General features: G+C 39.8%; 1 protein-coding gene across 1 annotated transcript in view; it reads left to right on the forward strand.

Moving 5' to 3' along the window:
* Positions 1-24,964, forward strand: part of STAB2 (stabilin 2) — a 184,258-nt gene that overhangs the window by 52,666 nt on the left and 106,628 nt on the right. The window contains exons 18-27 of the mRNA XM_007503337.3: positions 2,383-2,535; positions 7,942-8,004; positions 10,025-10,120; positions 10,381-10,467; positions 11,266-11,377; positions 13,651-13,831; positions 15,396-15,489; positions 15,888-16,046; positions 22,281-22,376; positions 24,016-24,111. Coding sequence (XP_007503399.1) covers positions 2,383-2,535; positions 7,942-8,004; positions 10,025-10,120; positions 10,381-10,467; positions 11,266-11,377; positions 13,651-13,831; positions 15,396-15,489; positions 15,888-16,046; positions 22,281-22,376; positions 24,016-24,111 — 1,137 coding nt within the window. The remainder of the gene's footprint in view (positions 1-2,382; positions 2,536-7,941; positions 8,005-10,024; positions 10,121-10,380; positions 10,468-11,265; positions 11,378-13,650; positions 13,832-15,395; positions 15,490-15,887; positions 16,047-22,280; positions 22,377-24,015; positions 24,112-24,964) is intronic.

Below are 24,964 nucleotides of genomic sequence, written 5' to 3' on the forward strand. Positions count from 1 at the left end.
ACCCCACACAGGAGAGGAAGAAAGTGCTCCCATTGGGCTGCTGGGCAGAGGGATGGGTGAAGGGATAAATGTCCTCAGGTTCAGTGGAGAGGGGGAAGGGAGCAGCCCCCTGTGGCACATATGCCATAGGTTTGCCAACAAGGACCTATATGATCCTCTCTACCTTTCAATCCATCCTCCACATACTTGTCCAAGTGATTTTCCTAAAGTGCAGGGCTGACCATGTCACTCCCTTTACTCTACAAATTCCAATGTCTCCTTTTCTTTTCTAATTAATTTGTTTATTTGTTACATTAAAATTCCCAGATATCTCTCACCTTCCCTCCCCTTCCCACAGTAGAGAAAACATCATTTAACAAAAAGATATATATAGATATAGATATAGATATAGATATACATAAAACTAGGTCTTGCTATGTTTCTATTAGATCAGTTCTTTCTCTGGAAGTAGTCATACACAAATCATTCTTCAAACAATATTTCGGTTGCTATATATAATGTTCTCTTTCTTCCTTCAAGTTCACTTTCAAGTAGATCTTTCCGTGTTTTTTTTTAAACTAATCTGTTTGTCATTTCTTATGGCACAATAATATTCTATCACAATGATATGCCAGAACATGTCCAGCCACTCACCAATTAATGGGCATAACCTCAATTTCTAGTCCCTCCTTATGACCCCTAACATCAATATAATGGGCATGGAGCTGAAACAGGTAGTGTCTGAAAAATGAAAGAATTGGATTATTTTGTCAGATGGGTAAACTGAGCCCACTGGCAGGAAAATCATATAAAGTCAGATCTGTATTTGAACCCATACTTTTGGAGTCCAAATCCAAGTCATCCTACCAAGTGCCACACTACGTCTCTCCTCTTTTACATTTAAAGCTCCTCAAAACTAGGTTTTTTCTATCAGGCAGGTTCATGGTAGTACAGACTCAGGAAGCTTTAAGTTCAAATCCTACCTAACATGCTTCCTAGATGTGTCCCTGGGCAAGTCCCTTCTCAATTTTCTCATCATTAAAATAAACAGGGTTGAATTCTGTGGCTTTAAAGGTCCCTTCCAGCTCTAAACTTATGTTCCTGAGATATTTCCAATCTTCATCACACAGTACCCGCCTTCTCTATGCATGTGCTATTACTTGCACACATGTCCCCTCTCGTGTTTTTGAGTCTTTGCACTGGCTTTCTGCCATGCTTAGGATGTTCTCTCCCCTCACTTTCACCTTTGAGCTTACCTGGCTCCTTCAAAATTCAACTCAAATTCTCCCTTCTAGGAGAAGCTTTTCCTCATCTCCCCTTTCTCCCTCCAATGCTGAGATTCCATTGTTTTGAATCTAGGATAATCATAGTGGAAAGGAGATGCCAAATTTTAAGACACAGACTTGGATATCGAGGTGGCTTAGTGGATAGAGTGCTGGGCCTGGAGTCAGGAAGATTCGTCTTCATGAGTTCAAATCTGACCTCAGATACTTACTAGCTGTGTGACCCAGAGCAAGTCATTTAACCATGTTTGCCTCAGTTTCCTCATCTATAAAATGAGCTGGAAAAGGAAATGGCAACCCACTTCAGTATTTTTGCCAAGAAAAACTCCAAATGGGATTACCATGGGTGGGTGGGACACAATCAAAATAACCAAGGAACAGCAAGGCAGAGACTGGCTATGTGACCCTAGGCAAATAACTTAGCTTCTCGGTGCTCTAGGCCAGAGATGTCAAACATGTGGGACATTCCACATGGGGACCACAACACTCAAACAGTTCCCAAACCAGATTAAAATGGAATTGAGACACATTTAATGCCATACATAAAATACAATAAAACATAGATAAAGTTAGTATGAAATTTTGCAAGTCAATACACTGCTAGCAGAAAAGTTTACAGGTGGCTTAATGGCTCTGATTTGTATTTTATTTCACTGCTGTAGAAAATTCTATAAGACTCATCAGGAGGTGATTGACATGGGTAGATATAGGTTGGAGGAGTAGATGGATGGATGGATGGATGGGATAGATGGATGGGTAAATGAATGGATAGGAGAGAGGGAGGGAGGAAGAGAAAGGGGGAGAGAAAAATGTGGGGGAAGGAAAGAAAAGAAAGGAAGAAGAGGGAAGGAAGGAAAGAGAAGAGAAGAGAAAAGAAGAGAAGAGAGTCAAGCACTATGTTTTTCTCACTCAGAGTTCTCTACAACACTGAAATTCCATCCAAAACTATTTTTCTTAATGTGGTGTTATCATATCATATTTCCTAGGACAAGTCTTTCTTCGGGGGACTCTATTTCACAAGAACAATGCCAAGAATTGTCAGTCCATAATGCAAGATAGCTCAGGAAGATCTTGAGTTCCCAAGGAATATGCTATGCTATGACTATGTTTTCTTTTTCAGGGACAGATCCTGGCCAATGAGGTGGCAATGGAAGAAGTTGAGGTGGCTGCCAAAAATGGTCGAATCTATACCCTTGCAGGTGTTCTAATCCCTCCCTCCATTGTTCCAATTCTTCCCCATCGGTGTGATGAGACACAGAGGGAGATGAAGCTGGTAAGGTTCACAGGATCTTAGGTACCGCGTTGATCTAAAAGAGAAATTCAGTGACTTGCCCAGAGCTAAGAGTCTGAGGCTAGAAACTAACAAAATATAAGAAAAGTGATTCTCCTTTCAGATGTGAGACAGACAGTAGAATAAAAACACCTTGACAGACTCATGATATCTTGGATTTTAGAGTTAGAAGGGATCTTAGAGGCCATTGAGTCCTACCCCTTTATTTTACAGGCAAGGTAACTGAGTTTCATAGCAGGTCCGTGACTTTCCAAAATAAAAGAGCCAGTAAGTATCTGAGGTGGCATTCAAACCCAAATCTTATTGAAAACCTCTCTTCAAGATATTTTAACAAGTCTGGTGGACAAACAAGGACCTCAGAAGCCTTGGACCTCATCTTATTCACTGTGTAGCAGGGACCAACCAATACTTCTCAAGAGGCAGGGGAAAGTTACAAAATATTAGTCCAAAGGAGAAAAATCAACCAACAAGAATTTTTTAATTTTTAAATTGAAAATTTTTCATTTATGAAGCATCAGGCACTATACCAAGAGATAAGGATTTAAAAAAAAAGAATTGAGCAATCCCTGATCCCAAAGTGCTTCCATTCTGACGGGGCTGACAAGTACATATATAAATGTATATTCCACATGAAGAGTTGTTCTCCGTTCTGGGCAGCACAGTGAAGGAAGTTGGAAAGAATCAGAAGTCAACACCTAGGATGTTTCCTTAATATCAACAAGGCCTTGACATCATGCCATTTAATCAGCTGAAGTAAATGAAGATCTTCAGGTTAAGGAAGAAAAGACTCAGAGTGGGACATGAGATCTGTCTTCAAGTATTTGAAGGGCTGCCCTATGGAAGAAGGAGTATCCGCTTAGCTCCAGGAAGCAAAACTAGGGCCAGGGGGAGAAGTTGCAAAAAGGTAAATTTAGACTTGAATAAGGAAAATCTTTCTAACCATTAGAGCTGAACAAAAGTGGAATGGGCTATCTGAGGAGGAAGTCTGGCTCCCCTTTTAGAGGTCTTGGAGCAAAAAGTGCAGGGATGTTGATGGATATGTAGTATTTTGCTAAATTAATTCAGTGAGCTATGGAGTCCCTTTCACTCCAAATTCCATGATGGGGCAACTTAAATAAGTAAGTTCAAGTCCTAGCTCTGCTCATTACCTTCTAGGCAACTTTGGGCAAAGAGATTAATCTCTTTGAGTCTCAGTTTCCTTATCTGTAAAATCCGTGGACTAGTACTAGGTGATCTCTCATCTAGTCCTAACTCTTTGCCTTTGGTAGGGTTAGGAGATCCTCATCTTGTCCTTTCCCCAGTTCTCCATCCCCTAAGATAGCCTGACCTTGTGGGGGCCTCTTCTGCCATATTGTGGTACAGTGGAAAGAATACTGGTTTTATAGTCAGATGATCCAGGTTTGTAACCCAGCTCTGCCACTTACTAGCCAAGTGATCTTGGCTAAATCATTTTACTTTTCTAGGTCTTGGCTTCCTCAGCTGTAATATGAGAGGGTTGGACTAGTGTCCTCTAAGGTGTCCTCCAGACCAAAATATGTAATCCTATGCCCCCTTAGTTTGCTTTTGCTTTTATTGGAGGATGGAGATCAGGTAAAAGAAGGCCAGACCTTTGATTTTATTCATGTCAAGGACTCCCAATGAGAAAACTCCCTCTGCCAAAATGAATCTGCATCTGCTCTGTAATTTATAGTCTTAATATATCCCTCAATTTTACCCTCTGTAAAATGGGAATAAAATGGATGCTTCACGAGATATGTCTGGGTTAACCAATTAACTAAATTTTCAAAGTGCTTTTAAAATGACACATATTGCTATTCTCTGAGTTTATGAAGCCCCTTGAGTCTACTCTGGCTTCCATGGTAACTTTTAGATTTGTCCTGTTCAAATCAAAATGGCTTAAAGTTCCCTACTGCCATATGGATACTTTTCAGGTTGCCATGGATACCACAAGCCCAAATTTATTGAAGTAATAATATTTTATATCAGCGCAGTGCCTTCTCTTGAGTGCTCTCCAGCTGGTACTTCATGGACTCTCACAACCACATTCTGAATAGTTACTTCTAGTCTCATAATAGCTCCCCATAAAGCTCAGCCAATCCAACCCCCATTTTGCATCTAATCCAACTTTGTCTTTTTACAGATGGGAGTTCTTACTTCCCTGTGGGTTGGAAATGCCACTGGGAGAATAAACTGAGTGGTATCTAGGGGAAACTGGGACTCCAAATACATAGAAATGTCCCTGGTCTCCTCCTTGGACAGTACCTGGATGACCTCAGAAAAAGGCATTCTGCCTCTATAATGCTCAACATCTTTAAGTGTTTAAAAAAATAGGGGGTTGGATTGGATAATTTCTCACTCTAAATCTAGGATCCTCTGACACTCAGGTCACATCCCCTCACAGTCTCAGTTTCCTCAACGGTAAGATGAAGGAGTTGGTCTAGATGTGGCCCCATCCCAAACCTAGCCCAGGTCCAATTTCTGATGAGGCCATGGATCTACTCCTACTTAGATGAGCCTGCTTCTGTTTGGATGAGGAAGGAAAGGAATTTGGAAAGGTGAGAGAAGCTGGCATTGGGCTGGAAGGAATTGCCTTTGAATCCCACCCACCCCCATGGTGCCAGGCTAGCTGAGCTTCCTCCCAGTCACCTTCTTTGGGGCGAGATCCCCAGGGCCTGAGTATGCATTGGGCCCTTATGACTCCCCTAGGAAGGAATGTGGCTCCATGCAGGGGTGTTCTTTCTCTGTGCAAGTTGCTGGATGCCAGCAGGGTAAGAATTACACCTGGTGCCAGAGAGTATTTTTTAATCAAGATGTTTTGTGTTGCTTGGTTGAACGTGTCAGGAGACCTTGGCCACACACAGACATTTGGAGACCCAGTTTTTCCATAGGTACCAGTAAGCTGACTCTCTTAGTGGCCCAGACAACCCTTTGGGAAGTTCTCAATGCCAATGGATATCATTGGTTTGGTGGGTCATCTGCAAGATAGATTAGACTTGTCTTGCTTGGCCACAGAGGGCAGAATGAATATCGATGGATAGAAGATGCATGAAGGCAGATTTTGGCTTCTCTGCAATAACTATTCAAATCGATGACATTTGAGCACTTCTAACTGAGGGCTCATTGCTTCAGGGAGAAAGTCATTCTTTCATAGGGTGGTCCTTATTGTTATAAAGTTCTTCTTGGTAATTAGACAATTTGTCTTCCCATTGGTTCTATCCACTGGAGCAAGATAGAATAAGCCTACTCCCACTTCCCTCCAGTTTTGAAGTGAGCTGGGAAGTAGGCGCTTAATGACAATGGATACACCTTTTATATAGCATGCAATCTGGAAGGTAGAACAGAATCATCTTGCTTGGCCACAGAGGGCCACAGAGGTCACAAAGCAGGAGCTAGAAGGTGACTGGGAGGGAACTCAGCTAGCCTGGAACCATGGGGTGGGGGTGGGCAGGATGCAAAGACAATTCCCCCCAGTCCAATGCTGGCTTCTCTCATCTTTCCCAATTGCTTTCCTCTCTTGTCCAAACACAAGCAGAAGTAGCTGGAACAGCTGCCTGGATCATTTAAGTAGGAGTAGACCCATGGCCTCATCAGACATTGTACCTGGGTGAGGATTGGGATGGGGCCAGAGGAAAGTTTCCAAAAGGAATAGAAAGGTCGGAAAATGGATATCCATTAACTGGGGGGAATGATGCTTAAAAAGCAGATGGGGGCAGCTAGATGGTTCGGTGGATAGAGAGCCAGGCCTATAAAGAGAAGATCCTGGGTTCAAATTTGACCTCAGATACCTCCAAGTCACTTAACCTGCACTGCCTAGCCCTTACTTTTCTTCTGCCTTGGAACCAATACACATTATTAATTCTAAGAAGGAAGATAAGAGTTGTTTGGGTTTTTTTAAGTAGATAGGAAAATCTGTATTAAGTAAATTACCTGGGAATAGGGAGAGGGATAGAAGGTGACAGTTGGCTTCAGGGTGATGAAGAGTATTCTATCCCCAGAGGATGATGCTACTGCTACCACCATCACCACCACCACCACCACCACCACCATCATCACCATCACCATCACCACCATCACCACCACCACTACAGAATAAGGTGGTTGGATTCTAGACAGACTTCTTCTGTTCCCTTCTTGCTCTACAGAGATTTATTCTCTAAAGAGGAGCTATGATCCTTTGAATCTCTATTAGATTTTGATGATTTAGGAGGATTTAAATGAGTCTTTTAAATGTATGAATATTTTCTGGGAAAGGTGCTGAGAAAAGAGGCTGGGAAACATGCCCAGGCCTGGAAGAGCTCTGAAAACCATTTGACTAATTTTTAATGGCACATCTGGACTATTGTGTTACATTAGAAAAGCTATATTTTAGGAAAGATATTAATAAGCTGAAAGATATCCAGATGAAGGCAACCAACATGATGAAAAGGGTTTGAAATCATAAGAGAGGAGATTCTATAGGAGAAGAACATTAAAGAGGAAAGAATAGTGACTTTGGAGCCAGAAAATCTAGGTTCAAATCCTTCCAAGATCTTACTCCTTGTGAACTTGGGCAATTCACATGTCACATCTCTGGGCTTCAGTTTTTTCATCTGTAAAATTAGGGAATAGGACTAAATGACCTCTAAGGTCCTTTCTAATCTTTAGATCTGTGCTTCTATGAACTAAGGATGTTAATCCTAGAGAAGGCTCAGGGGACACAAGAGTTGTCTTAAATATTTGAAGTGAAAGAAGGATTAAATTTCCTCTGTTTGTCTCCCAGAGAGTAGAGTTCCGAGTAATGATGGGAAGTTGTAAAGAAATAAACTGAGACTTGATTTCAGGAAAAACTTCCATGTAAGAGCTGTCCCAAAGTGGAATGGGCTACCTTAAGAAGTGGAGAATTTCCCATCTGTAGAGGCTTTTAGTAGAGATTGGATAGCCATTGTTTGGGTTTGAGGTAGGGATTCTTGCTCAGGTTAGATTGGTGCAGCTAGGTGGCACAATGGATGGCGTGCCAGACCTAAAATCAAGAAGACTCATCTTCTCTAGTTAAAATAAAAATCAGACACTTATTAGCTGTGTTATCCTGGGCAAGTCACTTAACCCTATTGGCCTTAGTTCCTCAACTGTAAAATGAGCAGAAGAAAGAAATGACAAACCACTCTAGTATCTTTGCCAAGAAAACACCTAAAAAGGGGACAACAAAGAGTTAGACAATACTGAAACAATTGAACAGCATAGATTAGACTCAAGGGCTGATGAAGAGATTGGAAATGAATGACTTGAAGGATCATTTCCCCATGATACCTCTTCACGGTGTGGAGTCAGCTTTTTCATTGTTCATGTCAGCCAGTAATTCTCAACTGGCATCTCCTAGAAAGGTCTCAGTATGAGTCGTTCTTATTTCAGGGCACATGTGTGAGCTGCTCCATGGTTTATTGGAGTGTCTGTCCTGCCAACTCGGTACCCTTGGTGAGTGTGAATTTTTCATACGATTACAAATAAAGCCTGGGAACAGAGATGGGTTTTCATCTTCTTCTTGCTGGATTTTTGTCTTTTGTTTGTTTGTTGTTTTTCATTTAAAACAAGTATTCATTTAACTGGAATGTTAAAAAGTGCTCTTACTCTATTTTTTTTCTTATTTAAAATTTGCTCATTTGAAGGCTAGGTAGCATGGTGTAGGGGATAAAGGGCAAATGTTAGAGTCAAGAAAACCCAAGATCAAATCCTGTCTCTGATATGCTCTGATCATATGACCTTGGATAAGTTACTTGACCTTGTAGTGTCCCAGGAAATTCCTCTATAATTCTATAACTTACAAAGTGTTTATTGATCTGTACCAATAGAAAGAACTTCCTACACCAATGAAATAATAATATTAAGATTTATATATAACACCTTAAGCTTTGCAAAAACCTTTTAAAATATCTCATTTTATCCCAGCAACCATCCTGAGATAAAGGTGCTTTTACTGTGCCCATTTTACAGATGAGAAATCGAAAATCACAGATCTATTCCAAAAGAAAAAAAAATTGGACAAAATGTCAGATCATAGATTTAAAGCTAGAAAGGATCTGAGAGGCTCACAAGTCCAGTGCCTTCATTTTACAGATGAAGGAACTGAGAAGAAGGAACTTGACCTTGGTCAAGTTGTCATTCCCAGATTTCATCAGTCATAGTAAAGAACACTCCATGTTTTGAACCCAGCTCATCTGACTTCATACTTTCATCTCATACTTAGTTCTGGAATTCACTGTGACCTATTTTGTCTTCCGGTCAAAGACAAAAATGTGAAATTTGTGACCAAGTGGGTCACAAGCATATGAATGATTCTCACCCAGGAAGGAAATGGTGGCCAAAAGGCCAGGTCTCCATCTCCTTTAATGGCAGATAAAAATAGGAATGAGAATAAGATCTTTGATTTCCTCAGATCAGCAGCACCTGCTCTCCCATTTATTGGATTATGGAGTTGCCTAGGGCACTGAGAGATTAAATACCTTGCCTGGGGTCACATAGTCCCTATCGTCAGAAGTAGAACTTGAATTTATGTTTTCTGGCTGGCTCTCTATCCAATTAATTATTCCTCCAGGGAGTTAAATACTAAGGGGACAGAGAGAGAGAGAGAGAGAGAAGGAGGGGATTTCTAGAGAATTGCTCGATTCTGAAACAGAAGATTGTGAGTTTTTAATGAAAGCCTTTTGTTAAGCAAAGAATGGCTTTCTAACCTTCCCATAAATATGTATTGAATAAACAGAGGGGTAGTTCTTTTTTTTTGGGGGGGGGGGTCAGTTAATTTTTTTCAGTTAACATGCATTTATTTCCTCTCCTCCCATCTGCCCCCTTTCATTTAAAAGGTAACTCTAACCCTGCAATCCTATGACCCATGGCTTCTTTGGTGACAAAACCAGTTTTTAGCTTCTAGGTTCTCTTCGTGTGCATTTTTTGAACTCGGGTCTTCCTGAATATTTCCCCCATGACTCCCTGTAGAGTCCTAAATCCTAGTTTGAGAAACACTCCACAAGCAATGAGTTTGACTTCCTCTTTCTTGAGATCCAGCATCATGCCAAGTTCTAGAACTACCACCTAGTGCTCTGACCAGGTAAATCCTCGTAAACAAATATGCAATGTCACCCCAAACAGATTTGCCCAATGGTCTCGTTTTACATTTTGTATCTCTTCTACAGAGAACATATCCCCTCTCCATCAGGAGCTGGGCGATTCCCTTCGTCTTGGTCCTCTGGAATCCTGCTCTGTCACAAACTGGTTTTGCTTGGAGCAGAATTTACCTCCATGTGTCTCCCCAAAAAACATATCTAGGCTAATTGGAACTTTCAAATATGAGGCACAATCAGCACACACCAAAGTATGTGCCTCAGGAAGGCTTGTCGATGTGATTATTACTTAACACAATCCAGGTAGCGTTGGCAGATTTTCTGTAAATTACTTCCACGTTTTAGTTTGGTCACGCTTTCTCTCCTTGGTCTCTTCCCAGAGCCTATTTACATCCAACTGTGTTTATGGTCGCAAGATAGGGAGCCAGAAATTCCCTACCAAGGGCTGCGCCAGATACTGTAACGCCACTGTAAAGGTAAGGCATGCAGGTGATGGGTTTGTTCCAGTAACTTGGCCTGATCAGAGGTTTCTTTCATCTAAACGCCCCTTTCTATGATTTTCCTGCCAAAAGGGAGTGAACCCTGGTCAAGTTCTCTGAGCTCCAGGAAAGAAAGAAGATGGTTAATAAGGGCATCTTCTCATTCGTGATCATTGACTTAGCACTTTGAACAAGCAAATGAAGGGCTGAGTTTGTCATTATAGGCTGAAAACTGAGAACAGAATTGTGTTTCGCAGATACCCAAGTGCTGCAAAGGTTTCTACGGTCCAGACTGTAACCAGTGTCCAGGAGGTTTTTCCAATCCATGCTCCGGAAATGGACAGGTGACAAGAGGTGGAAGGACAAAGGAAGGGCAAGAAGGGAAAAGAAGGAAGAGAGGCAATGGGAAAAGGAAACAGGGCTCCAGTTTGCATTGAAACTGCATCTTCCAACAAAAAGCATGGACAAAAGCAGTAGTTTCAGCTGCCTTCTTGCTATTCAAACAAACTTAAAGTATTAGAAGATTAAAAGGGAAAGAAATGCAAGTATAGAAGCCCAAAAGTAGATTTTTGGTAAAATACTAGAATGGAAATAAGGAAGATCTGAATTCAAATCTAGATTCTGAAACTTACTTACTAGCTGTGTAATCTTGGGAAAATGATATCTGTGAGCCTCATTTACTCATTCATAAAATGAGAGGGTCAAAGTAGGTAGTTTAAGGTCTTTATCAGCTCTAAAGCTATGGCCCCCTTCTATTCTAAACCTCAGTTTCCCTAGATTTAATATAAGAGGGTTCAACTAGATGATCTTCCAGGACCCTTTTAGTTCTAACTTTATAATCCTATGGGCCATGGTTTACTTGGTAACAAAAACAATTTATAGCTTTTAGATTTTCCTTGCACCCCCTGAGTATTTCCCCCATGACTCCCTATAGAATCCAGTTTGAGAAACACTCAACAACAATGAATACCACTTCCTCTTTCTTGGGTTCCAGTATCATGCCAAGTTCTAGAAGTAGCACCCAATAGTCTGGCCAGGGAGAAGAGCCTAGATAGACAAAGCTAAGTCAAACAGTCAAGGGGCCCATTGGACATTTCCCCATGTCATGGAGATGTTACCAACAACGTCTGTTCTTCTTGTAGTGTGCTGATGGGCTCAGTGGCAATGGAACTTGCATTTGTGACAATGGATTCCAAGGATCTCGCTGTCAATTCTGCTCTGATCCCAGGAAATATGGACCCCAATGTGAAAAAAGTAAGCCATTCTTTAGCTTAGGGACCACTTCCTTACCTCTACAAGACTTATTCCCCCTGATTCTGTCTATGGCCTCAATGAAGACCTGATGTTGGGTTAGCATTCGTTCACCATTGTCCATAGACACTTGTTAATAATATGCCCTTTGGCTGGTGGCATACAGAGTTGGGCTAGGAGCTGGGAAGACTTAAGTCTGAGCTCTGTCTCAAATAATTGCTAGTTATACGACCCTAGAAAGAGCCAGAATTTGAATGTGGGACCTCTAATTCCAAGTGCAGTGCTTTTCCTACCAGCTGTGTGACCCTGAGCAAATCATTCAACTGCTTTCTGCTTCAGTTTCCTCATCTGCCAAATGAGGATAATAGCATCTACAATCCATTATTGTTGTGTTTTGGAAACCTTAGAGCTCTATATAAAAATTATCATTATCAGTATTATTATTAAGTCATTGGATCAGTTGTTCAAATACGGTTAACAAAAGTACTTAACTTTGCAGGACTGTTATAAGACTCAAATAAGATAATGGATATTAAGACTTTGGGAAAGCTTAAAGCCTTAAAAATGTCAGTTCTTATTATGAATATTTTGTAAGTACCTAGTTGTTTGCATATTATCTCTCTCATTGGAAAGAGAACTCCCTGAGAGAAGGTACCATGATCTTTGCCTTTCTCTGCATTTTCAGCACTGAGTACCATACTAGGCACAAAAAAAAATGTTCTTTTTTTTTTAATAAATGCTTGTGAACTTCGAGGTTAGCTTAGAAAAGTCAGTTGGTCTCTTTAGTTCTCTGTTTTCTCTTATGTAAAATTAAGGGGCAGCAAGGTGACTCAGTAGATAGAGTTTCAGATCTGGAAACAGGAAGACGAGTTAAAATCTGGCCTCAGACATTTACCAACTGTATGACCCTGAGCAAGTCACTTCACTCTGTTTGCCTCAGTTTCCTCATCTGTAAAATGCACTGTAGAAGGAAATGGCAAACCACTCCATTATCTCTGCCAAGAAAACCTTCAGTGGGGTCATGAAGAGTTGGACATGAATGAAAATGACCAAACAACAACAAAATGAAAGGGTTGAATTAGATACCCACTAAGATCCTTTCTAGGTCCAAAATTATAATCCTATGATCCTATAAATTATCTTGAATTTCCTTCTCTGTTTGTTCTTTGTATCCCCCAGTTGAATATAAATTCCTTGCAGGAAAAGACTGCTTTTCAATTTTATCTTTGTCTCTTATACATGGTTCCTTGGCAAATATTTATTAAATTGATTCCAAGTAGGCAGTGAAAATAATATTTTCTATATTTTCAAAGAAGAAAATTGAGGCTATGAGAAGTTAAGGACTTCTCTAAAGTCCACCCAGCTAGTAAAGGGCAGAGCTGAATTTAAAAGTGAGTATATGTACATTTGTTGTATTTCTGTATATACATATATACATTTACACATACATTGTCTATATTTAAGTCTTATTCCTTTCCAGTGATGTTTTTCCTTTTTCAAAGTTCTGTCAGGACCTCTTTAAAGATCTACTCATGGGATTTGGAAGTTCTTCCTGAATGTACTCTTCCCTGCCCAATGCCAATAGTCTCAGGACCTGGAATGGTGCTTCTCATCTCTGCCTCTTGGAATTCCTATCCCCCTTCAGGACTTAGCTCAAATGCTACCTCTTACAGGATGACTGTCCTGGTTCCTTTGGCTCTTCCACCCAAAATTTATTTTGTGTTTATTTTGTACATATTTCTCTTTTAAAACCCTTACCTTCTATCTTAAAATCAGTACTATATATTAGTTCCAAGGCAGAAGCACAATAAGGGCCAAGGAATGGGGGTTAAATGACTTACTCAGGGTTACACTACATAGTTCTATTAATTTATATTTATGTGTTGTTTTCTCCAATTAAAATATAAGCTCCTTAAAGCCAAGGACTATTTTTTCCTGCCTTCATATCCCTAACACCTACCTTAGAGGGAAAAGAAAATAGATTTATTATGCTTGGCTCCAGAGGGCAAAAAAAAAAAGTGAAAGTTACAAGTAGATAGATTTAGGTCTCATGTTAGGAAAAAGTAGAATACCAATCTCTTCTCTGTTATTCACTTGCTTCTTAATAAACCTGTACCATGTCAATTGATTTTTCAAAACCACTCTCAGCCATCCCCATGGCTCACCCAGCCAAGTGAGTAAGTTGTACAAAAAATAGAGTAGGTGTCCTCTATGATACTTGACCCAGAGTTTAGAATGTATCCCAAGAACTGAGCCCCAAATTCTTTGTCTCCTAGAATGCTTGTGTGTTCATGGAACGTGTGATAATCAAATAGACAGTGATGGAGCTTGCCTTCTTGGAACCTGTAAGGATGGATCAGCTGGACAGTTCTGTGATAAGCAGACCACAGCATGTGGCCCCTACGTCCATTTCTGTCACATTCATGCCCGCTGTGAATATAGTAGCAGAACTGCCAGGTAAGACAGCTATCTTTTAACAATCAACTATGGACCTAAGGAACTTCTCATAAGCACTGGCGCTAGAAGAGACCTTGGCAATCACCTACGTCAGGCTTCTCATTTTGCTGATGAAAAGAGGTGATTTGTATTCATGTGATTCATGTATTCAGTTATTTAGACTGTCTTGGTCATTCTTTTTGCTGAGGTTGTGGAGGCAGTAATAATGACCTAAACTTATTTCATGCCCTTAGCTTTCAACTTTCCTTTTGCTTTATTAAGGTACTCAGTGCCCTCTAAATTACATCACCTCCAAAAGCAACCTTCTCCCCACTTGGTACAATCCAGCTGCTCTTCCTATCTTTGTCCTTCTGTCTTCCATATCCACTTTTCTCTTTGCATTACCATTTTTTAATTTTTATATGTAATAATATGATATGCAATATAGCAATAATATAATATATGATTTATTATGAATATGCAATAAATTTTAAATATGCTTGTCCAAGATAAACAAATTCTCCCAGTAACTATGTTCAAAAATCTGTCTCATTATTTTGCCCTCCCCCGTTCCCCAAGAAGGCATGTAATATTATATAGTTGTACATATATTATCATATAATACTATTTCCCTATTTATTATGTTGTGAAACAAGATACAAATTGCTTATACTAAAATGTAGCACATTTTAGCACATTGTATGAGTCCAAATGTGATGAATTCATTATCCTTGATAGTAAAAAGCTTCTTGTAATTTGCTTATATATAGTTTTCATTTTTTTATCTTCTATGGTTTCATCACTAGACATCCTCAGAATGGTTTTAGTTGGTTGGATTTGGGGCCAAAAATGTCTCTAACTTTGTTTTTTCTAACTGTTTTGGGAAGCAATATGGCTCATAATTTCCCACTGTCCTCTTCTGTGAGATTTTACAAATGAGTATATTCTTAACTAGTATTGCCTTCACATAGCATCTTCAAGAACAGAACATAAAAGTTCTCTGGCATGGCTCTCCAATATTCCAAACTCTTTTGCTTTCTGTAGCAAAGACCTGAATTCAAGGGAGTCAATAGTCTCATTATACTCTACCCTGAGCAGACTAGACCTGGAGTTTGGGGTTCTTTTTGGGCTCTCGCATTTTTAGAGGGATATCTACAAACTGAAGTATGTATGAGGAAGATTAGAAAGATGGGAAAAGGTCTAGGAAACATGTCATGTGAAAATTAGAACTAGGAGTGTTTGAGTTTTTAAAGAGATGACGTAGAGAAGATTTAAAAAGTCATCTATACACACACACACACATATTTCAAGAGCTAACACGTCAGAATGGGGATAGATGCTGGTTATTGGTAGGAGAAAGGAGCAATTTCAACTCATTATAAGGAAAAACTTTCATAGAAAAACCCTGAAATGGAACAAGATACTCTTAAAGAAGACATTTCCCGATAATGGAGGTGTTCAAGCTTGTAAAATCACCTGTCACCCATGTTGTATGGAGATTTCCCGAGATGGGTGGGAAGTTTGACTAGATGAATTCCAAAGACTCTCCTCTGATTCCATAATTGAGCACAATCCTGTTTTCCAGATGTGTCTGCAATCAAGGATACGAGGGTGATGGGACCATTTGTACCGAAGTAGACCCCTGTGCAGGAATCATCCCAGGAGGCTGCAGTATCAATGTGAGAATTTTGGCTTTATCTCAGATACGGGTTGGAAGTTTTAGGAGGCGAGGCAGAGAGGAGAGCAAGCTGGATTTCCCAGTGCCATTTTTATTTTAGAGCCAAATAGGCATGATGGTAGAGGAGAAGCATTGCATAAGGGATCTAACCCAGCCTTGTGGCCAGGAAGACTTGTTTTAAAGTCATTCTCATGATATTTACTGTCTGTGTGATCCTAGGAAAGTCACTTAGCCCCTCAATGCCCTAGGCAAATCCTTATGGTTATAAGTTGCTGACCTATGTTGTTAGATAGAGTTTTCTTACCTGGAATTCCCTGTTTAAGTGAAATCATGGATCCTATCCCTATGACTATGCCAAAGCTTTTAGTGGGTTTTGTTTTGTCTTATTAAATTCCATAGGCGGAATGTGTTAAAACTGGTACAGGAACACACACATGTGTATGCCAACCTGGATGGACTGGGGATGGAAGAGACTGTTCAGCAATTAACAACTGCTTGCTGCCCAACTTTGGAGGTTGCCATGATAATGCAACCTGTTTGTATGTAGGTCCTGGTCAGGTAAGTGATGGGTCTGTATCTGACAGAAGGTATCAGGCAGAAAGCAGGCTGAGAGATGATGGCATTTGCTAAATTGGAATTGAATGTGCTTTAGCTAGAACTTTGGGGGCTAAGAATGGGGAGCTCTAATTGTAGCACTTAGCAGAAGGAGGGTATCAAAATGGAGAGCGTGCTGGCCAGCTTAGAATGGAGAAAAGCTGACTTAAAATCCCACTTCAGATTCTTACAGTTGTGTAGCCCAAGGAAAGTCACTTCATCATTCAAAACCCATTTCCTCACTTGTATAAGCAACATGGAATAGATGACCTCTAAACTCCCTTTCCGCTCCAAATTCGTGATCCTAAATTAATTCTCTCTTACTTACCTTACAAAAGATACCTTTTCACATGTTTTAGTTTACTCCTTAAAATAAGAGAGACATCCCTTTAGTTGTTTTAATTTGCATTTTTCTAATCAAGAATGATTTAGAACATTTTTTCATATGATTACTGATAGCTTTGATATCTTCATCTGACAACTGCCTATTCATAACCTTTGACCATTTGTCAATTGGGGAATGACTTGGATATTTATCCATTTGACTTAGTTCTTTATATATTTGAGAAATGAGACCTTTATCAGAGAAATTTGTTATAAACATTTTCCAGTTTGTTGTTTCCCTTCTAATCTTGGTTGCATTGCTTTTGTTTGTTAATCAAAATTATCTGTCTTACATCTTGTAATGTTCTCTATCTCTTGTTTGGTCACAAATTCTTCCCTTCTCCATTGATCTGACATGTTCTCCTAATTTACTTCTAATATCACTCTACATTTAAACTGTATACTCATTTTGACCTTGTTTTGGCATAGGGTGTGAGATATTGATCTAAACCTAATTTTTCCCATAGTGCCTTCCAATTTTCCCAGCATTTTTTGTCAAATAGTGAATTCTTATACCCAAAGCTGGGACTCTGGGTTTATCAAACACTAGATTTCTGAGGTCATTTACACCTAATCTATTCCATTGATCTACCCTTCTATTTCTTAGCCAGTACTAGATTGTTCTGATGATTACTGCTTTGTAGTACAGTTTTTGTGTCCTTATTTGTGTGACTGCAGGGAAAAATGGAAAACAGTATGGCAAAAATTAGGTTTAGATCAATATCTCACACCACTCTGATCTTCACTTTCCTTCTCTGTATAATGAAAGTTGGACTTAATGGCCTCTAAATCCATATCTATAAATATGTGATTCTATATCATACTTGTGTGACCTTAATCAAGTCATTTCATTTTCCTGTGCCTTGGTTTCTTTAATTGTGAAATTAATAAGCTGTACTGAATAGCCTCTAAAATCCCTTCCAGCTCTGTATTCCATGATCTCTAACATTCATCTTTTGCTTGCTTTAATGTTGCCATTCTTCCTATATAACAATGCCATTTCTTAGTCATCATTAGTAGGACACACTCTGGAAATTCTTTCTTTAGTAGTGAGGATCAATTGTCCCAAATCAACATCCTTCTCCTCCCCCTTCTTGCAGACAATTCTGTAGAAAGAAGTCAGGGAAGAAGACTAATTTCAACTCTATTATAATATGATTCACTGACATAAAACTGGAAAATGCCTCCAAGGTTGTCTATTCTAATCCCCTCATATTACAAATGAGGAAACTGTCCCAGAAAGGGAAAGTGGTTTCCTCCTCAGGGTCTCAGTTCAGAGGCTTGTATATCTAATGCTAGAAAGTGGCCTCAGTGGTCTAGTCCTACTCACCCCATTTTATAGTTGATGAAACTGAGGCCCCTAGAGGAAAAGTGGTTTCTTTCTCTGTACTTCAGTTGATACACTCATAGATTTAGAGCTGGAAGGGACATCAGAAGTCATGTAGTCCCATTCCCTCATTTTATAGTTGAAACTGAGGCACAGGAGGGGTTAGTGACTTACCTTAGGATCTACAAAGAGTAAGTTGCAGGACTTGAACTCAAGTTCATTCATTACCAGGATGAGATGGGCGGCTGCCCCATAGTTGCCAACAAAAAGGAAAGGGTCAATCTTGTATTTTAAATCATCAGGGATCATTTAAGTATCTACAATGTTCCAGGCACTGTACATAGGCTCTAGAGATAGCTTAACAAAAATGAAACTATCTCTGCTATGAGGAACTTCTATTCTATCAAGGCAATCACCATGTGTGACAAGTTGGCCTTGGAGTCAAGAGACCTGAGTTCAAATTTTATCTCTCATAATCATCAGCTATTGCCCTTGGAAAGTCATTCAACCTCTGTCTGCTTCAATTTCCTCATCTTTAAAATAGCACCTACTTCCTAGACAGAGTTGTTATAGCAAATGAGATATTTGTAAGGTGTTTTCTATTTATTTTTTAATTTATTTATTTTAAAATATTTTTCAATGATTACATGATTCATGTTTTGTCCCTCTCCTCTTCCTTCCCCCTCCCAGAGCTGACAGGCAATTCCACTGGGTTAATCGTGTTTTATCACTAGACACATATTTCCATATTGCTCATATTTGTAATAATCTTTTAAAATCAACCCCCAAATCATACATCCATATAAACAAGTGATAAGTTGTATGTTTCCTTCTATGTTTCTGCTCCCACGGTTCTTTCTCTGCATGTGGATAGCATCTTTCTCATGAGTCCCTCAGAATTGTCCTGGGTCATTGCATTGCTGCTAGTAGAGAAGTGCATTACATTCGACTGTGCCACAGTGTATCCATCTCTGTGTACAATGTTCTCCTGGTTCTGCCCATTTCACTCCACATTGTAAGGTGTTTTTTTAGAAAATAAGGCACTTAATAAATTCCAGCTATTATTATACAAAGTAAAATATAAGGTAAAATATAGCAATTGATCAATAAGCATTTATTAAGGTCCTGCTATATATCATAGATGCAGCTAGATAGTACAGTACACTGAGTGCTGGACTTGGAGTCAGAAAAATCTGACTTCAAATTCAGCTTCAGAAATGTCTTAGTGACATTGGTTAAGTCACTGAACCTGTTTTCCATTGAAGAAGGAAATGGCAAGCCACTCTATTATCTTTGCCAAGTCTAAATGGGATCACAAAGAGTCAGACATGACAAAGACAACTCCTATATAGCAGGCATTAGAAATACAAGGACAAAAAGATAAAAGCCCCCATACTCTGAGAACTTGGTCTTTTCATTTCTGTACTTCCTATCCAACTCAGCCCTGCTTCCTTACCCTTTGCAGTTCTACTCCATCTTTGACCCCCGCTTGCCTACAGGTAGAACTGATAAAGAGAACCCAATAGAGACCAGGAGATGAGGTCCCACATGGTATTTAGCACATTTCTAGTTTTTTCCCACCATACCAATTTTTTTTTACAATGAGAAACATTTCCCATACTTTCCAACACAGAGTTCTCTTAAAATTATGATCCTAATTCAATATACTTGGGGAGGTTCAAAATCCACCTTTCTTTTCCTAGAACTAACTATATTTTGGTTCATGGAGCCTTTTATTTTTATCCTTGACTTTAGCTGGAATATATAGTGGCAATTAGATAGCATAGTCAATAGATTGCTGTTCCCAGAGTCGAGGGTGATAATAATTATGTGACTCTGGTAAGCCACTTCAACTCCTTTCAACCTTAGTTTCCATATCTCTAAAATGGGGATAATAAGAGAACCCATCTGATGGGGTTTTTTTGTATTGATCTAATAATATTGCCTATGTGTTCCTGGAAAGTCATTTAAATTCCTCGCCACCTCAGTTTCTGCCTCTGGAAACTGAAGAGAATTTACCTCCAAGGTCATCCACTGAACCCCAGGCCATCACTAGTTGTCTTAACTTTTGTCTTGGCATTGGACTTCAATGACTCTGGAAGAGAGTGTGAGGCTAATACCTTTGTGCAACCTTGCCCCGCTTAAATCCAATTTGTGCTGGTGTCCAAAGGTGTCAGCACTGATGTGATTGTGGTCCTCTTCCCGTTGAATGGTAACAACCATGAGCACCTACCTTCCAGGGTTGCCCTAATGGTCTGAGTTAATATGCAAAATGCTTTGTAAACCATTAAGCATTACATAAATGCTAGCTCTTTTTATTAATGAAGCCAGGCAATAGGAGCCTTGCCCCAGGGCACCAACAATACTGGGAAGTCCTCAGCATGGCAGAAACAACTTAATGGAGCACCTACTTATGCATGAATAATTAGTTACACTGGATAGTGGGCACTCCCCTCTCCCACAACCTTGTACAAGAATCCTTAGACTTCTCCTCTCCCCACAGCTGGGGGACCGCCCTGCCCCTCTTCAATGGAAAGTACCATTCTGACCATTTGTCCCAGGTTCAGAAAAATTCCTAGTGATGGCTCTGAGTTGATCAGCTTGTGAACTGGGAGTCAAAAATGGGAGTGCAAGTCCTAGCTGCCTTGTAGGCAAGAATAAGAAGATCGTTTAATTGCTCTGAACCTTGGGGACTCTTTTTATCATCTTTAAAACATGGCGGTCCAAGTAGGTGGCCTTCCAGCTCCAACATGCTAGGACACTCTCTCCTGCTCTACAGAATTCCCTGAGGTCTCAAGATAAGTCAATGGGCACCCAGTGATGACAACAAAATAGCCAAGAAACAAAGACCTTTAGAAAGAGCACCTGGCAGGATGAGGCCAATATTTCTCACATCTATCATATTTCCCAAGCCTTGAGCGTTGAGGAGACAGTAGTTGCCATAGTGGAAAGAGCACTGGGCCTAGAGTCAAGAAGATTCAACTTCATGAGTTCAAATTGGGCCTCAGACACTTACTACTTGTGTGACTCTGGATAAGTCACTTCACTGTTTGCCTCAGTTTCCTCATTTGTAAGTGAATTGGAGAAGGAAATGGCAAACCAGTTCAGTATCTTTGCCAAGAAAACCCCAGATGCAGTCATGAAGAGTCAGACATAACAAAAATAACTGAACAGTAATAGAAAGAAACTTGACTTGAAGTCTGGAAGAATTGGATTCAAAGTCTTCCTTTGATAAGTAGTAGTTGTGTGACCTTGGGCAAATCACTTAATGTGGTCCAGTCTCAGTTTCTTCATCTGCAAAATGGAGGTAAAAATAACTATAATAATTATTGTAGTTGACATTTCTAAAGGACTTTAGGGTTTCCAAAGCACTTTAAATACATTATCTCATTTAAACTTTGAAATAACCCCATGAAGTAAGTAGGAAGCATGGAATGGTATACAATATATATATATATATATATATATATATTAAACCCTTCTCTTCTGTCTTAGAATTGCTACTAGGTATTGGTTCCAAGGCAGAAAAGAGGTAAGGGTTAAGCAATGGGAATTAAGGTATTTGCCCAGGTTCCCACAGCTAGGAAATATCTGAAGCCACATTTGAACCCAGGACCTCCTGTCTCCAGGCTTGGTACACTATCCACTGAGCCACCTAACTGTCTTGACAACAATCTTACCTTCCCACTCCATGTCTTTGTACTAGTCATCTCTTCTTCCTGGAATGCTCTCCCTCCTCATTTCTGTCTCTTGGCTTCCTTCAAGATCCAGCCAAATCCCACCTTCTACAGGTGCCCTTTCACCAGCACCTCCTCCAGTTCCTCTGGAGAACTTTCCATTTGCAGTGAATGTATCAAATATACATGTGTAGTTCTTTGCAGGTCATCAGTCCCATTAGAATGGCACCCCCTTGAGAAGAGGGACCATGCATCCACCTCTCTTTATGTCCCCAGATCTTAGCCCAGTGCCTGGTCCCTAGTGCTTGACAAATGCTTGTGGAGAGCTTGATAGAGTGCTGGGTTGGGAGTAAGGAAGACCTGTGATGACTCCTGATTCTGACACTTATTTTCTGTGTGGCCCTGGAAAAGTCATTTAACTTTTCTGAGCCTCAGATTTGGCATCTATAAAATAGGAATAATAAAATCTTTACTATCAAGGTCACACAGGAAACCTAGGTGGTATAGTGGATAGAATGCTAGCCCTGGAGTCAGTAAGACTCATCTTCTTGAGTTCAAATCTGGCCTCAGACACTTCCTAGCTATGTGACCTTGGGCAAGTCACTTAACCCCCATTTCCTAGCCCCTAATACACTTCTGCCTTAGAACCAATTATTAGTATTAATTCTAAGGCAGAAGGAAAGAAATTAGAACAAAAGTGGAAGGGAGAAAGGAAAGAAGGATAGAAGGAAGGAACGAGGGAGGAGGGAAGAGAGAGAGAGGGAGAAATTGTTTAAATAACTACTTCTGTGCCCCATTCTGGATTTGCAGCATAACTGTGAGTGTAAAGCAGGATTCCGAGGCAATGGGATTGACTGCGAACCAATAACATCATGTTTGGAACAAACCAAAAAATGTCATCCTCTGGTGAGTAGCTTTTATTGGGAAAGAGTAGTGAGGGAAAAGGTACAGAATACAGAAATTGTATTCCAATTTTGTCTCCGCTATTTACTAGCAAATCATATGACTATGGCAAGTCCTTTTGCCTCTCTGACCCTGAGTTTTTGAGCCTCAGTTTCTTCATCTGTAAAATGGGGATAATAATGCCTGTAAAATCCAGAATACAAGGTTACTATGAGGATCAAATGGGTTCATATAAGTGAGATGCTATCAGTCATTCCAAACATTTATTAAGCATCTACAATTGGTGAGATCCTGGGGGTATAAAGATAAATAATGATAGCAATTTCTGACTACATTCTGTAGTACTCAATAAAGCAAACAGCAAGCATTTATTAAATGCCTAATGTGCCAAGTTTCCAGAACACAAAGACCAAAAATAGTCCTCTCAGGGAACTTATATTCTATGAGGAAAATAACAAGGACATGTAGAAGAATATAAACAAATACACATGAAATACAAAATAGTTAAAGTAGTTATGAAGAGAGTACACTAGAGTTTTGAAGGAGATCAGAGAAATTTCATATACAAAGATGTGTTTGAGTGGAATTGTGAAGGAAAAGAGGAATTTTCTGAGGATGGATAAAAAAAGAGAAGGCACTCCAGGCATATAATATAGCTAGTACAAAAGTCTGGAGGTTGGAAAACTCTTATCTGTGAGAAACAGATAAAAGATCAGCTTGGCTCAATTACTCAAAGCAAGAAGAATAATATATAATAAATTTGGAAAGGTAGGATCATAGCTCTGGAGACAGGAAGATCCAATCCCCTCATTTTACAACTAAAGAAACTGATAGATTGGAACCAAATTGTAAGAGCTTTAAAATCCAAACAAAAGGATTTATGTTTGATCTCAAAAGGAATGACTAGAGCTTCTTTGGGTGGGCAGAAGGGAATAGATGGTCTTTGAAATCCCTTCCAGCTCTAAATGTTGTGATCAGACCCTTCCTTCTGGGTCTTCATAGATGTATGATCCTAGGATGAGAAGGTCACTTAATTTCTATATACCTCATACAAACTGCTAAGACTTCTCAATGTCTGGGTGGCAGAATGTAAAGAGTACTAGACCTGGAGTCAGAAAGTCTCATCTTCAGACACTTCCTAATTGTATGACCCTGGGAAAGTCACATGAGCCTCTTTGCCTCAGTTTCTTCATCTGTGAAATGAGCTATAGAAGGAAATGACAGACCCTTCCAGGATCTTTGCCAAGAAAACCCCAGATGGGGACACAAAGAACTGGATGTGACTGAACAATAAAAACAGACTTAAAAATTCACATATTGACTAACTTCTAGTTGAGAGAGTTCCCACAGTGAGACTTCTCCAAGTTAACAAAAATCACAGATCCTTCAGCGGTTTCCTTATGCAGAAGGCATTACGCCTTCCCTTCTGAGATCACCTTTCAGCTACTTTCTGAATATCTTCTATATACCTAGTTATTTTTATGTTTGGGCCATTAGAGTGTAATCTCCTTGAAGGCAGGGATTGTTTTTTTGCTTTTTCTTTGTATCCTTAGCATTTGGTGAGTGTCAAACAGAAAAAAGTGCTTAGTAAATGCTTGCTGATTGGTTTAAAAAACCATTTCCTCTCACTTCCTTTTCTCAGGCAACCTGCCAGTCCACTTCCTCTGGCCTCTGGAGCTGTGTCTGCCAGGACAGTTATGAAGGAGATGGAATAATGTGTTATGGAAATGTAGCTGTGGTAAGTCATCCAAGTGAACCCTGTTTTTAGAACTAGGAAGAAATCTTGTCAAGAAACCCCGCCAGGAGCCTTGAGAGCTTTTATAATAAGTTTTCCCAAGGAGTCATGAACCAAAACCAATTATGTCTTGTCCTCCTACCCCAATAACATCGACTTCCAACATGGCAGTCATGGAGTCAATGGGGTCTACCTTGAATGAAGGTGAAGATGTTCTATTCAAGTCCAAATGCTTCCCTTTTGAAAAAGTAGAGAAACATCTTCCTTAATATAGGTTAGGGAGAGGAAGAGCTTCAGGGTGCAAGAAAAAACAGTGAACAAAAACAAGTTCTGTGGCTAAGAATAGGAGGAAGTGATGTCATCAACCAATTGTGTGATAGGAAGAGCTGATGGGCTGGGCAAGTGGAATGACAAGTGGACAGCCCAAGCATTCCATTGGTACCCTGTAGAGATCAGTAGAAATCTAGGAACTCTTCCTTCCCATTGAGAGGATCTTCTGAGGAGAATGTATGGGAGAGTGTGGACAAGAGTGAGCACAAGATGGGTGGGCATGGCTGGGTTATGATTTGCAGTGCTGGAAACAATTCCCGAACAGATGAGATCCAAGATCCATCTGAGAATTGGGGAGGTTAAACTGTTTGCATTTTAACTATAATTGTGGCCTGTCCCTTCTCTGTGCCCCAGTGCATTTATTTCTACAAGGAGAAGGTTGGGCTAGATTATGTAGTTTATGAGATTTAGAGGTTGTAAGAAATTTAAAATGATCTAGAACAGGTATTTTTGTGATTTAGAACTCTAGTATTCTTTTTAATTGAAAAATTTTATTTAATTAATTTAGAATATTTTTCCATTGTTA

The sequence above is a fragment of the Monodelphis domestica genome, chromosome 5, assembly GCF_027887165.1.
Source record: "Monodelphis domestica isolate mMonDom1 chromosome 5, mMonDom1.pri, whole genome shotgun sequence".
NCBI classification, from domain to species: domain Eukaryota; kingdom Metazoa; phylum Chordata; class Mammalia; order Didelphimorphia; family Didelphidae; genus Monodelphis; species Monodelphis domestica.